This window comes from Ovis canadensis, chromosome 3 (genome assembly GCF_042477335.2).
Source record: "Ovis canadensis isolate MfBH-ARS-UI-01 breed Bighorn chromosome 3, ARS-UI_OviCan_v2, whole genome shotgun sequence".
NCBI classification, from domain to species: domain Eukaryota; kingdom Metazoa; phylum Chordata; class Mammalia; order Artiodactyla; family Bovidae; genus Ovis; species Ovis canadensis.
In genome coordinates, this window is record NC_091247.1 from 100,026,318 (window position 1) to 100,040,950 (window position 14,633).

The 14,633-nt window shown below is 46.8% G+C and overlaps 1 protein-coding gene across 50 annotated transcripts in view; it reads right to left on the reverse strand.

Moving 5' to 3' along the window:
* Nucleotides 1–474: 474 nt before the first annotated feature.
* MAP4K4 (mitogen-activated protein kinase kinase kinase kinase 4) overlaps nucleotides 475–14,633 on the reverse strand; it is a 151,719-nt gene continuing 137,560 nt past the window's right edge. For 30 of the 50 annotated variants that reach the window (XM_069583791.1, XM_069583798.1, XM_069583790.1 and 27 more), the window contains 6 exons: nucleotides 12,533–12,667; nucleotides 9,851–9,951; nucleotides 8,167–8,316; nucleotides 7,466–7,625; nucleotides 5,540–5,679; nucleotides 475–3,786 (listed from right to left, as the gene is read on the reverse strand). In XM_069583791.1, the coding sequence (XP_069439892.1) occupies nucleotides 3,703–3,786; nucleotides 5,540–5,679; nucleotides 7,466–7,625; nucleotides 8,167–8,316; nucleotides 9,851–9,951; nucleotides 12,533–12,667 (770 nt within the window). In that variant the 3' untranslated portion in view covers nucleotides 475–3,702. Of the gene's footprint in view, nucleotides 3,787–5,539; nucleotides 5,680–7,465; nucleotides 7,626–8,142; nucleotides 8,317–9,850; nucleotides 9,952–12,532; nucleotides 12,668–14,633 lie in introns of all 50 variants that reach the window. The other 20 variants (XM_069583789.1, XM_069583780.1, XM_069583788.1 and 17 more) reach the window with 2 other exon arrangements.

The window sequence follows — 14,633 nt, forward strand, 5'->3', positions numbered from 1 at the left end:
ACTTTTCCTTTTGGCTTCAGGAACATGGCCATCAAGAGCTCACTATCAACTTCATTGTAAGATTTTAAATAAAGTATTTATTTATTTGGCTGTGTCAGTTCTCGGCTGCCCTTGTGGCACAAGCGCTTCCTTCGAGTGGGTTGTTTCAGCTCTGCAGTTGAGGCACAGAGGCTGAGTCACCTCGAGGCAAGTGGGATCTTCCTGGACCAGGAATCAAACCCATGTCCCCTTCAAGGGAGCTGGATTCTTAACTACTGAACCCCTAGAGAAGCCCCACATTCTAAGATCTCTGAACAAATGTTTGCCGCTTTTGTAACTTGTGCCTGGGAATGCCCTGGGCCACGCCTTTCAGGGAGGTGGCGAAATCTGGGAGCTGCTCACTCGGGCCTTGGGGTGGCACCGGGGAAGGTGGATCCTTACAGAAAGTGCACATTCTGCGAGAACAGAATATATTTGAAACTCATGCCACATGAAACAGGTGTCACTTTTACTTTATTTAAGGACAAAAAAAGGGGAGAAGAGGGACCACAGTCATTTTCATAATACACAGAAGACAAGTTAGCACTGAAACAAGGCTGCGTACTTGCCACCAGTCTGCTTCGCAGTTCTGATTAGTAAACTTAATGCAGCTCGTCATTTGCATTACCGTTTAGCAAATTTATAATTGGCAAAATTAGGGATTATGAACCATCATTTAAGTGGACTACAACTAAAACAAAAGCCTAAATAACCCATAAAAAATCACTTAAAAATAGACCATAAATATGTGATGCCCATTAGTGTAACAAAACTATTTTTTGTAAACATTTTCTTCAACACAACATGTGCATGAGAAAAAGTAAAAAAAAAAAAAAAAAAAAAACTGCACTCGATATAGAGACTCCGTTTTAAATACAGAAAAGTATCACTTATTAAAGCTTCAACTAAACCTAGAGCCATACTGGTATTTTGTTTGGAAGAGTTGTCTCGGTTTTCTAGGTTCCATATTTAGTGGTATCGGCACAATACTAAATTCTCCTGCTAATTTTGCCATCTTGGCACTTGAGTGAAGTCACTACCCTGTTAGGAATGAAATGGAGAGAGCCTGCCATCTTCCATGGAGAAAGCTAACCCGGCGCCTGCTCGAAGCTGTAGCAACCTAAGTTGGTCTGCATGGTGGGAAGGCCAAGGAGGAAGGGACACCCCAGACAAGGCAGGAGACCCCAGGCACCCAACCAAGGGGCCAGTGGCTGGTTGACCTCGGTCAGCCAAGCCCAGTGACAGATTTAATCACGTTCAACTCCCACACCACCAGTTGCTGCCCAGGTAGGACAGGCCCACGCTGACCTGAGCTTGGAGCCCATCATCCTCAACCATTTTATATCTTTCATGTTGGTATCAGAAGTTTAGTATTTGTTTGAAAGACACCTGCCCAACTTGGCCTTTCGCTGAAGTCATGGGAGGGGCTACAAGTGACCCAACTATGCAGTCCGTTCTCCCCCTGGTGCACGTGTTCACTGGGGCACATTTCTTCTCCTGTCAAAAGCCAACCTGAGAAGGGAATCACCAGCTGTGATGTGGCAAGGACTGCAGCCCCGCAGTGATTGGTCTGGCCAGTCTCAGAACTCCTGCCAAGGGCGGGATTAGTGCCCAGATCTTCCCTCCTTGAAGTACAAATGACCAGAACAGAACTGGTTCTTTCTGCCTTAGATGTCAGCACTCTGCTGAAGTCAACACGCATGGAAAGCCTGTTTCCCCAGCCTGAATCCTTCCAACATGGAAACAGGTTTTCTCAGCAGGTGCTGCTGTGGTGGGTGTACATGACCAGCTGTTGTTTCTGCATTTGTGAGCCTGTGTACTCTTCACTACATCTTTGAAATTCAAAGAAGGAGCCTTTGGCAAAAATGCTGACCCAGAATGAAGAGAACAACAGGTCAGAGCAGATGCCAAACGGGCTACGGCTTTGGGGGTGGGGGCAGACTCAGCAAACAGGTGCAAGTGATTGTTAATTTCTTGGGGCAGAAAACCTCCACTTTGATGTCATAAAAGCAAATTCACCATGGAGGAGGAATAAGCCTAGGCCACACGGAGCTTTTGTTTGGTGAGTGAGATTCCCATCAGAACTCTGCCAGAAGACAGGCAGACGGCTGAGCCACCCTTTAACAAGTAATCAATATAACCAACATGCTCAGAGGAAGCCAGTGACCAGAAGCCATGAAACCAATTATTACCCAAGACATTTATTACAAATGTCATGAACATATTCATAAAGTAAAACTGGTTTAAAAAACAGAGAGAGCGCGCGCAGAGAGAGCGAGCAAGGGAGAGCACTCGAGAAGCCAGGGCTCTGATATCACACCCGAAACGCAGGAAGATGCTATCTTATGAATGAGCAGTATTAACTACATTCTTAAAATAGTTGTAGTGCATTGCATTTTTAGAAAAAGGGAAACACCCCCGGCCCCAAGGAAAGGTTCCGGCAACACTGTCAACAGTTTGTGGGGTTGTCCCCCATATGACCACCTGTCTGCAAACTCCGAGCTGAGAACAGCGAGGCCCCGTGTGCTGCGGGCAATGGCCGCCTGTCCATCCACCACCACCACTGATGAACCTGGTGGAAAACAACGTGATCTGCTTTCTCAGCTCAGAAAGCAGACGTGCCCCTCAGCGGACAAGCCTCATGGCTGTTTCCCACCTTCGGGGACAATTTCTCTTGTGCCTACTGAGATGTGACAAAATAACAGTCAAACTTCAATTGGATCGTTTTGGTATTAAGGTTAAACATTAATGTTTTCCTCCAAAGACATAGAAACTAAACCACCTCTTAATGCATTAAAAACAATGAGGTAGGCGAAAAAATAAACACGTGGTTGAAAAAGATTTTTTTTCCCCTCTGCAAGTGCCGATCGTGGTGAAACTGCTGTTGCACTTCCAGGTTTAAACAAAAATTAAACCTTTGACCGAGGCAGCGCTAATACTGTCACACAACAAGGTTCTGGGCAGGATACAAATGCACACCCTTTCTTTTTCCTTTTTTTTTTTTTAAAAAAGAATCATCTGCACGTGATTTTAGGCAAAACTTGGTACACAGAAAAACAACTGAGTTATTGGCCAAAAAAAAAAAAAAAGAAATCCCAAGAAACCAAATGGGTCCCTAAACCCACCCACCCGCCTCCCAAGCCCCACCCACAAAAAAGTTATCCTAGTAACTGTGTCTTTCACATTTTATAAATATTAACTTCTTAAACCTGCACCTTCTTCTTTGTCCACATATGGTCACATTACAAAAAAAAAAGAAATGTCAATTAAATACGTTGTTAATGTTACTATATTAAATCTGCTCTTGGCTTCAGCGACCTGCTCCTCCGAGCGCACGTTTACACCTGCCAACCCCCCCGCCGGCGTCTGGTCTCCACCCGCAGACGCCCCAGGATGGAGCTGCAGACAGGCAACGCTGGAGCTGGCGGGAATGCGCATGCGTTCTGCCCGCCGCTCCATCCCAGCACGGATAGCACCCGATGGCAGTCTCAACAGCACCAGCTGCGATGCAGCCTCGATTTATTTCGAACAGGACAGGAAGAGGATGGGGATGAACTGGTAAGAGCGGGTGGGGGCGGGGAGGAGACCCCGCCCACGCGGCCCGGGCAGCTCCGCGCTCCAGTTGCCAGGATCTCGGGGTTCTCGTGGTCGACACCTCCGGGGCGGCGGCCTAGCCCGCCACTCCTACCAGCTCAGAAGAGAGGTCCTGCCGAGAGTCATGAAGTAAACCTGGCTGCTGCCCCCAGACCGGACCGAGGCGAAGAACACCTGCAGGGGAAGAGGGGGAGAGGGGTGAGGGGGACCCCGAAAGCCCGGAGGCCCCTCCCAAAGGAAATCTGGGGTGATGTCCGCTGGTCAGCACGGAGCCGGTTTTCATCTCCACTACGAGGGCTTCTCTGGAGGCTCAGACGGTAAAGAATCTGCCAGCGACGGGGGGAGACCTGGGTCAGGAAGATTCCCTGGAGCAGGAATGGCAACCCACTCCAGTATTCTGGCCTGTAGAATTTCATGGACACAGGAGCCTGGTGGGCCTCCAGCCCAGGGAGTCACAAAGAGCCGGAGCAGGCTGAGCAACTAACATTTTCTTAACTTAGGAAGACTCCTTAGCCAAGAGGTGACTCTGTGCACGCCATGCCCTATTGTGAGAACACAGAGGAAACAAGGGGATGTTCCCCAAACTGGATCACCTGTGCTCACCCCCACCCTTAACACCTTCTGAAAGATCAACGTGTTTGGCAAACTCAGTGATCAGTGGGGAGGCGGTTCAGCCGCCTTGTTTTTCTTTTAAAAAATGAAACTGAAATGTCTTGGTTATTTCATAGGACTCTACTGTCAAAAAAATATATAGTTTTGTGCCTTTTATTAATAAACCCTGATGGGTGTGACATCATGAATGATTAAAAAATTTTTTTTAATGCCTGAAGTTCAAAGAATACCGTGGTTATGGCTCCACTGAACATACTTAGGAAAATGTAAACCCCAAAGCTGGTTAGCTCTGAGGTTGTGTGGATTTCCAAGGTAAAAGATTTGGGAGATATTATGTAGGTCAAATGCACCAGCGAATGAGCCAGAGGACTGGACTGCAGGAGGAAGTGGGCTGGGGGGATGTGGACGGAGTAGGCACCTAGTTGAGCGGGAGGCCCACCTGCCAAGGGGAGATGACAGCTCTTCTTCATCCTAGAAGTCAACCTGAGGTCTGGTGACTGGAAGGCTTAATGTATTTCAATGTGAAGCAAGAGGTGGAAATGTTTCTAAGGCTGTAGCGGGCTGCCTCAGGTAGTTGTATTTTCATCCAAGTGACAGAAGAGAGAGAAATCTAAGCTTAGAAAAGGCCAGAGGGGTCAACACCCTTGGCCAGCTGTCTGCTCCACTCCAAGGCTGTTTGGGGAGGAAGGGAGTCCTGGAGAAGAAAACGATGTGGCCAGTTCGGAAAAGCAAAGGTTTTAACTTGGGCTTTGATGCTCTGGGGTCTCACAGGTTTCACCTGTAGGCAGCACTCCGGCTTTTGCATAAAATAATTTCTCCTCTTAGGCACTTATGCCAGGAAAACAATGCAGTTATGTCAATATTCAAAAGACGGACTAACAACTGGTATATTTCATGCATGTATCAGGAGAAGGAAAATTTCCCCTATTACTTAAATGTGTACGAGGGTTCTTTCAAATCACCAAAGAGTTCCATCCATCTAAACTGGGAGCTTTAACCTTTTCTATCCCTAAACTAAACACAGCCTGGACAGGCCACCTAATGGCTGGGGGTTGGGGGGGTACCTCAAAAGACAACAAAAACCCAACACAGAATGATTTCTGCAGAGATAAACATGTCCACCCCCTCAATAAAAACAAAACAAAATACATCCTGACCTCCATTAATGGGTCTAAAAAGGCACTACTGAAAAGTTCCTTGATAAAGTTATTTCAGAATCTATCGAAATCCCAAGGAAAGGCTTCACAGAACTCCATGGAAAATAAACCACTGCTGAAAGATAACATCTAAAAAGAATCCCTAAGGAGACTGTTACCTTGTCATTGCGTTCACACAAGAATTTCAGCCTTTGAGCCCTTTTGTGCATAAACACGCCATCCAGGTGGCCAGTTTCCACAGATCGGATCTCTATGGCCTTTTCTCCCCAGCCCATCGTCTGATTGGATCGAATATATGCTTTTTGAGAGAGGAAAACACACATTGTTAAAGATGAGGAAACAGCCATGGAAAGAAGCTGCTCAGGTTTCACACACACACATACATACACACACACACACTACCCCTCTAAACAGCTGGCAGTTGGAGGTTTTTGTAAGACAGGGGTCCCCAACCTCTGGAATGTAATGGCTGATGATCTGAGGTGGAGCTGATGTGACAACAGAAATAAAGTACACAATAAATATAATGTGCTTGACTCGCCCCCAAACCATCCCTCCTCTCCTACGGCTTCCAGGAAACTGGTCCCTGGTGCCAAGAAGGATGGGGACCACTGATGTAAGCAACTCTACACGTGCAACATTGTGGGTCATCCTGGAAGGTGATGTTTTAAATTATCAGCTGAGTCTGTTGATGCCTCCGAGGAGGACATGCTGGAGCATTACCCCCAGTCCCTGTCCATAGTTTGGCTTATACTTTCCTCACGCCAATTACCAGGGAGAAGAAAAGGCATGTGGACAGAGCCAGAGACTTGGCTGCTATAAAACCAAAGTAGTTTGGGGAAATAAACTTGGAGCCAACAGGGTTCCAGACGTCAGTCTTTAGGACATGCGCAGGGAAGGTCAGAGGCTGTGTGTGGACTGCAGCTGGACCATGAGTTCGCCACAGCTTCACTCACCCTCCTGTTCCCCTCACCTTTTACCCATTAGTCACAACTACATCTGTCTTACTGTCCCTGGCTGCCTTGGATTAAACAGAGGACTGTGAAGACAGAGCTTTAAGCAATGATTCCTTGGGGCTTCTCTGGTGGCTCAGTGATAAAGAATCTGCCTGCTCATGCAGGAGACGTGGGTTCGATCCCTGATCTGGGAAGATCGCACAGGCCGTGGCGCAGCTAAGCCTGTGAGCCCCAACTAGAGCCCGTGGCTCACACACCCTAGAGCCTGTGCTCCACAACAAGAGAAGCCTGCACACCACACGGGGAGAGTAGCTCCCACTCGCCACAGCCTGAGAAGAGCCCATGCAGCAACAGAGACCTGCTGCTGCTCTGCTGTGGAGTCGCTCCAGTTGTGTCCAACTCTGTGCGACCCCAGAGACGGCAGCCCACCAGGCTCCCCCGTCCCTGGGACTCTCCAGGCAAGAACACTGGAGTGGGTTGCCATTGCCTTCTCCAATGCATGAAAGTGAAAAGTCAAAGTGAAGTCGCTCAGTCATGTCCGACTCCTAGCGACCCCATGGACTGCCACCTTCCAGGCTCCTCCGTCCATGGGATTTGCCAGGCAAGAGTACTGGAGTGGGGTGCCATTGCCTTCTCCAACAAAGACCTAGCACAGCCAAAAAGAAAATAAATAAATTTATTTTTAGAAAAAAGATGGGAAGAGCCAACTCATTAGAAAAGACCCTGATGCTGGGAAAGATTGAGGGCTGGAGGAGAAAGGGGGCAACAGAGATGGTTGGATGGCATCACTGGCTCAATGGACATGAGTTTGAGCAAGTTCCAAGAGACCGTAAAGGACAGGGATGCCTGGCGCGCTGCAGTCCATGTGGCTGCCACGAGCTAGACATAACTTAGCGACTGAATAACAAAATAAATTGATTAAAAAAAAAAACTATTAAGATTGTGTCCTAACATAAGACTATGACACATCACAGTCTACAATCCACCTTTCCCACCACCTACTGCCAACCACTCTGTTAAATGGTCAAATGGTCTGAACACCATGTAACACCAGTATCTGAAACAAACACATCCGCAGGAAAGGCCCTACTTTAACAAACACGACTGCTTCCGCTCAGGGACACGTACCTACAGACGTCGGCATCTCTCCCCACTGCAGAACCACATCCTTGGTGATCCTCCCATACGTGTTCACGTAAACCCCTTCATCTTCATAGCACACTAGGAGCTCCATGCCGTCCGTGTTGGGGAGGATGATGATCGCGTGGGGTTTGATGCTACACTGGATCTGGAGAAGGGGGACAAAGCACGGGGAAGCACATCAGCGGCCACCTCTATTCCTGCACGCAGGCTTAAGAAGCGTGTCTTGTGCAAAGGCACTGGCTCAGCTTCCTGGTGGTAAATGCAGCAACTGGACAACACTGTGGAGAAGCCACGTGATGTCAGATATATCTGAAAGTCTACCTCTGATACGCCCTATACACTGCTCATTCACATCTCCTGAGGCCCCTGGAATATATTTGGACTATGGGCCCCATTTAATACATTACATTCCTCTAAGCAGTCTCACCCCATGGCTGTCCTGACCTGCCAGCAGATGCCCCCTCCCATCCCGTGTTAGTGAAAGCAGGGCTAGGCCGGTCTCGGGAGGGCTTCAGAGACAGGAGCAGAGAAGCTACTGAAGAGGGCACGTCACTGAAATACTCACCCCCACTGCAAAGGGGAAGCGAGGAGACCCTGCCCGTGTTAGTGCACTGAGCAGAGCAAAGAGAAAAGTCAAAACAAAATGAAGCCAGTCAACCAACCATAGAGTGTGGGTTCTTTCTTACGTGTGTTGGTAGGTAAATGTCATAGACAGATCCTGAGTCCACATCAACAGCATGGAATCCAGCACAGGATCCATAGATCACCTTCAGCCTCTGGCCTTCCTCAACAGTGAGATCCACCAGCAAGGGCTTGTGCACCAGCTCGCCAAACGACTGCAAAGAAGCAGGCGAGAGGCAGCAGTGAGATGAGCAGAACTTACGTCTGACGGTTCCAGCTGGAGAAGCCAGGCCTAGGCACTCAGTCAGTCAATGACTGAACCTCCCTGGCGAAAACCATAAGCAAAACTACTCCCCACGGTGAGTCTTTGCTTTTATCTGTTAGCAGCAACTACTCTAATGCAGACGATGGAGAGAGAGGGGAGCAGTGCAAGAGACACATGTGGAGAATTTTATCAGTGTCTCACAGTCATCCCAGTCTCTACAGAGCTACTCAAACTTCCACTCTAACTCCCCAACTCGTTTAACAGTGGTAGTGAGAGGCTACCATGCACTGTGACCTGGGTGGCCTGTAACGTCAACACCTGTAGCTCATGAGACAGCTCCGAATAAACTATTCATTTATAAAACAATGAGTACAGTACTTGGTCCATGAAGGTGATTAAGATCAGATCTCAAAAGATAATTGTAACTTTACAATCAATTGCTTTTAGTCAATAATATGTGGCTTTATTTTAAAGCAAATATGATAACCCCACTTATCTTGCTTTACTGGAGAATCAAACAATAAGCTATCTAAACATGTCAATTTTCCAGATAATGGAGGCCTACCCTTAATATGTCAAAACTATTTTAAAAAATAAGTAAACAATCATTAAAAAAAAAAATTCTTAATTTCTTACCCTGCACTAAAATAGGCCCAGGGGTAATGCTTAAAGTTTTGTGTCTAATATCAGAAATGTTTATTAAGTGATTTATAATATCTAGTGTCACAGTAATATCATTTTTAACTAAAAAATATAAAAAATTTGTATTTAGTGCAGTCTAAAATTACAAAAACATTTTAAAAACACCCATAAAATAACTGCCAATTTTTTTCTACAGTATTTTTCTTGAAACAAAAAATAGTATACTATACATATTTTTAATAGTCTGTTTAATATATAATATATATCACTATGTCATTAAGAATTTCTGTAACTTCACTTTAATTAGTCCTCTGTTGAACAAATATACCTGGAAGCTGACTACTGCTGATAAAAAATTCCAAGTGAAAGTCACTCAGTCGTGTCCAACTCTTTGTGACCCCATGGACTATATATAGAGTCCATGGAATTCTTCAGGCCAGAATACTGGAGTGGGTAGCTGTTCCCTTCTCCAGGGGATCTTCCCAACCTAGGGATCGAACCCAGGGCTCCTGCCTTGTAGGCAGATTCTTTATACCATCTGAGCCATCAGGAAACCCCATGAATACTGAAGTGGGTAGCCTAACCCTTCTCCAGGACATTTTCCCAACCCAGGAATTGAACCGGGGTCTCCTGCACTGTAGGAAGATCTTTCAGCTGAGCTACCAGGGAAGCCCATGGTATCATAGACATATACATATATTTCAATTTTGATTCCTTGGCTTGTTGTCCCCCTTCTATTCTAACAGCACAGTTTTAAATAAATGATCAGCCGACTTACTCCCTGGCTCTTGCTCACACTGTGCATGGCTGATACTATTCTTAAGCGCACTTAACGTTATTACCTTAAAGGCCATGAATTTGTGATATGGCTTGGGTGCCCACGCGTAGACTTCCACAGAGCTCTTCAAAGCAATAACCAGAAATTTGATCCTTTCATATTTTACTGAAAGAGTAAGAAGAGCAGGTCAGTATCACGGTGGACCTCTCAGTCCCTTCTGCGGCCTTCTGCAAACTCTGCAAACATGCCCTTCCCTGTCGATCCATCCAAACCAGTGAAAAGAACAATGCTGAGAGGTCAGGCACTGGTTCACTTTCCAGATTCTTGAATATACATTCAGGCTGTCCCCATCCTCCTCAATGTTGTGCTGGACTCCACTCCATACCCTGGTTATTATCAATGAACAATTTCAGTGCTGCTCCTACCGTTCTTAAGTATTTAATAATTAAGGACAGCGTCGACCTTTCCACCCTGTTGTCCGGAGGACTCAGCATTCATTCCAAAGGATAATGATGTGATTTATCAGCCAAGAGGCTCCTGAATATCAGCAAGAGGTCAAATCTTCCACGTGGGCTTTCCCGAGTCCCACGTGGAGCTTACGGATGGAAAAACTATGACGAAATACTCATCAACTGAATCTGAATTCTGTTTCTGTGTATAAGACCAAGTATCACTTTACAGCACTTCCAGCTATAGAGATAGTAGTAATTAGTAGGATTCTACATCGGATTCTACATCCTGTACCAAAAGTAAAGAAACTCTCTCTGTAACTTCATACTTATATATGAAGGCCTTCTTTACACAGCTGTCTCAGTTCTCTGACAGCCAGCATGTCTGCTAAGAGCAGATACCCAGATGGCCCTGGCCACACCTGACTTATTGGCTGGTGTGGACCCCAGTGTCTGCACAGCCGCTCTAAACCACAGCACCGCTTGATCCCGACTTCGACCGTGAGACTCAGCTTGTTGACTTGATAACTCTCCTGGTTAAATTCCACGTGTTGTCACTATTCAAATGAATCACAGGACTATGATGATACAGACGGTTCTAAGAGGCCATCCAGTGCTGATGGGACAGAGTTTTCCGTGACAGTGGAAAGGTTTTATGTTACATGGGGCTATTGGACACTTGGAATGCACTAGTGTCACTGAGGATAGAAACTTTACAGTTTACTTCACGTTAATTAATTTACAAATAAATTTAAATACCCACTCCCACCTTCCCTGTTCTTGATGGCAACCATACTACACAGCACACGTCTGGGTCAACTGAATAATACTCTGACCACCTGATGCAAAGAGCTGACTCATTGGAAAAGACACTGATGCTGTGAAAGATGGAAGGCAGGAGAAGGCGGCAGCAGAGGTTGGATGGCATCACCAACACAATGGACATGAGTCTGAGCAAATTCCGGGAGCTGGTGAAGGACAGGGAAGCCTGGCATGCTGCAGTCCACGGTGTTGCCAACAGCTGGACACGACTGAGGGACTGAACAACAGAAGTCTAAACATAACAAATTAATGCTTATGACTCGTCCTGTATGAACGACGGGCCTGAGTGAGGGTGGACATTCTGTCCTGGGGAAAAGTCCAGCTCAGTCTAACACATCTGCCCTCAATCCCCTGTGGGATCATCTGTTCAGGGACATTTCAGCTGTTATGAGCCAGTTCATCACATTCAGCCTTAGATGATTCCAGCTACCACTCTCAACAAGGAAAAATGGTACAGAAGACCACAACACAGAAAATCCTAAGCCCCAAACCTGCACCAATCCCGCACCTGCAGATCACTCAGAATCACTCAAATAGCAGGGTGGCACTTACACGCATTAGTAACCAGTGAGCTGAGGGCTGTGAACAGATTACATCAACAAGATGACAACACCAAGGACTGGAATATCCCTGAGAGCAGAAGCACTGACCCAGAAGAACAGAAAACACGGAAGCAGAAATCAACATCCAATAGGTCCCTCACATCCTCAGTCTTAAATATATAGAGAGAAACCAGTTGCTCATCTTCTCAACTTTCCATTTCAAATGCAATTAGAACACATCATCTCACTCATAAAACTGTAGCTGGGCTAAGCACCATCGTTCCTCCTAATTTCCAATGTTGATTGAGCCAGTGTGTCGATTTTTTTTTCCGCAACACACACACAAAATGTGTTTGGTTTTTTTCTTGTGAAATCTTATGAGAAGCATGAATGTTGCAGAGAAATGAACAAAAAAGTTGCCACAAAATGCTGCCTGGCCAGCAAGATTCCTTCCTCAGTGACGAGCACAGTAGCTGCGCACAGCGCATTATATTCAAACCAACAGGCCAAAACTCTTTAGGTAAGCTCTCAAACGTTCCATCAGTGGCTGCCAAGGACCCACAGTGCTTCGAGTGAGAACCAGCTTGCAGGACCAAGGAAGAATCCAAGGGGCCTGGCGTTCTTCAGGCAATGCTCCCTTAACGAGGTTCCTCTGAACCCCATCTTACAGAGAAGAATGTGGACTGTCCAAGGTCAGGGTGGTGGAGGTCGGGGACGGCTGAAGGGAACCTGATCATGATTCAAACGGAGCCCTGCGGACCTCAGGATTAGAAGGTGCTTCAAATGAGCTGGGAGTATCAGAGACAATGAGCAGGAGCATCAGAGACAGGTTTCTCACTAAAGAAACTGAAGCTTCAGAAACACATACATTTTACACAAAAGACAAACTGAACCTCTGAAAAGCAGAGCCCCTTGCAGCCGTGGCGGACTTACCAACTTTATAATGCACACAGCCTTCCAGGTCCCCCACTGTCGTCCAGCCCTGCTTCTTCTCAACCTCTGGGTCGTTGTGAAGTATTTTATTTCTTAACCAGGACAAATAGTAGACACGTAACTTATCCTTTTTGCCTAGCAAAACAAATAATCAGTACTTTACATGCATATTCAAAATTAGGTATCTTTGTTAACAACAGTAATCAAAATAAACTGCAATAAACAATAAATACCATCCCCTTCCCCCACCGCAAGGGAATCGTTTTGTATCAGTTTCACTAGAAACTCAAATCACGCTATTAGGTCATCTGATTCTTAAAACCTTCTGGAGTAACTATGGTTTCCCATTTAAGAGCACAAAAGGGTTTCACAGATCACCCAACTTGGGGACTTCAGTCCAGCAAAAGGCAAGCCATAAACAAATGGACACAACACAGGGAGCCAGCAGAAGACTCCTACCCAGGACGTGTGAAGCGCGCCTATATGTCAATTAGGAGAGAGAGAACCTAGCAAGAAGATCAAACAAGTCAACTCTAAAGGAAATCAACCCTGAATATTCACTGGAAGTTCTGATGCTGAAGCTCCAATACTTTGGCCACCTGATGCAAAGAGTTCCCTCACTAGAAAAGACCCTGATGCTGGGAAAGACTCAAGGCAAAACAAGGGGGCAGCAGAGGATGAGATGGTTAGATATCATCGCCGACTCAATGGACATGCGTGCATGCAATGCTAAGTAATTTCATTTTGAGCAAACTCCGGGAAATAGTGAAGGACAGGGAAGCCCGGTGTGCTGCAGTCCATGGGGTGGCAGAGAGTCGGACATGACTTAGCGTCTGAACAACAGCAAACTTAGCAGAAGTATGGAGCAAGCACCCAGAACAGACAAAAGAACTCATCACATTGATTCATAAAAAGGTACTCGCTCTCAGTTGTCCGAAAAGGCTACACACTGCACGAGCCCACCTAGGACATTCTGGAAAAGGCAATAAAGAGCAAAAAAAGGTCAGGTGTTATCATGGGCTTTGAGGAAGGGATGGAGCACAGACGATTTTTAGGGTGATGCAACTCGTCTGTATGACAGATAAAATTATGCATGTATTCAACCCAGAGGACACACACACAGAGAGAACCTAAACTGTGGATTTCAGCTAACAATAATGCATTAATACTGGTCCATCCACTGTAACAAATGTCAGAGAAGAGGGGAAACTGGAGGGGGCCCATATAAGACTGTCTATACTTTCTGGTCACTTTCTCCGTAAACATGAAACCGCTCTAGAAAAAAAGTGAGACACAAAAGAAGTATTTTTGCCATTTATTTAAGTTCAGTTCAATGAAGGCAAAAAAACAGACATCAAACCATACCTAGTATATACTAAGGTGTTCAAAGTCAGGACAGCACTTCCTCAGGTGGGTGGGTGTGTGTGTGTGTGTGCGCGCGCTGTGTGTGTGTGTGGTGGGTGTGTGTGTGCTGTGTGTGTGTGTGTGCTGTGTGTGGGGGGGTGTGTGCTGTGTGTGTGTGTGGTGTGTGTGCTGTGTGTGTGTGTGTGGTGGGTGTGTGTGTGCTGTGTGTGTGTGGTGGGTGTGTGTGCTGTGTGTGTGTGGTGTGTGTGTGCATGCGTGTGCTGTGTGTGTCTGTCTGTGTGTGCGTGTGCTGTGTGTGTGTGTGTGGTGGGTGTGTGTGTGTGCTGTGTGTGTGTGGTGGGTGTGTGTGCGTGGTGTGTGTGTGTGCATGCGTGTGCTGTGTGTGTCTGTGCGTGCGTGTGCTGTGTGTGTGTGTGGTGGGTGTGTGTGTGCTGTGTGTGTGTGGTGGGTGTGTGTGCGTGGTGTGTGTGTGCATGCGTGTGCTGTGTGTGTCTGTGTGTGCGTGTGGTGGGTGTGTGTGTGCTGTGCGTGCCTGTGTGCGTGCGTGCGTGGGCGTGCGCGCGCGCGTGCGCGGTGGGGGGTGGGGGGTGGGGGGTGGGGGGTGGGGGGTGGGGGGTGGCGGGCGATGATGGAAGCAATGCAGGAGCGCCGTGGGTGGGTGGAGGAGCTGGGGGCTACACGATGGCCACCTGTGACTCTTCCTGGGCCTGTAATTATTCATAATCTGTACACTTTC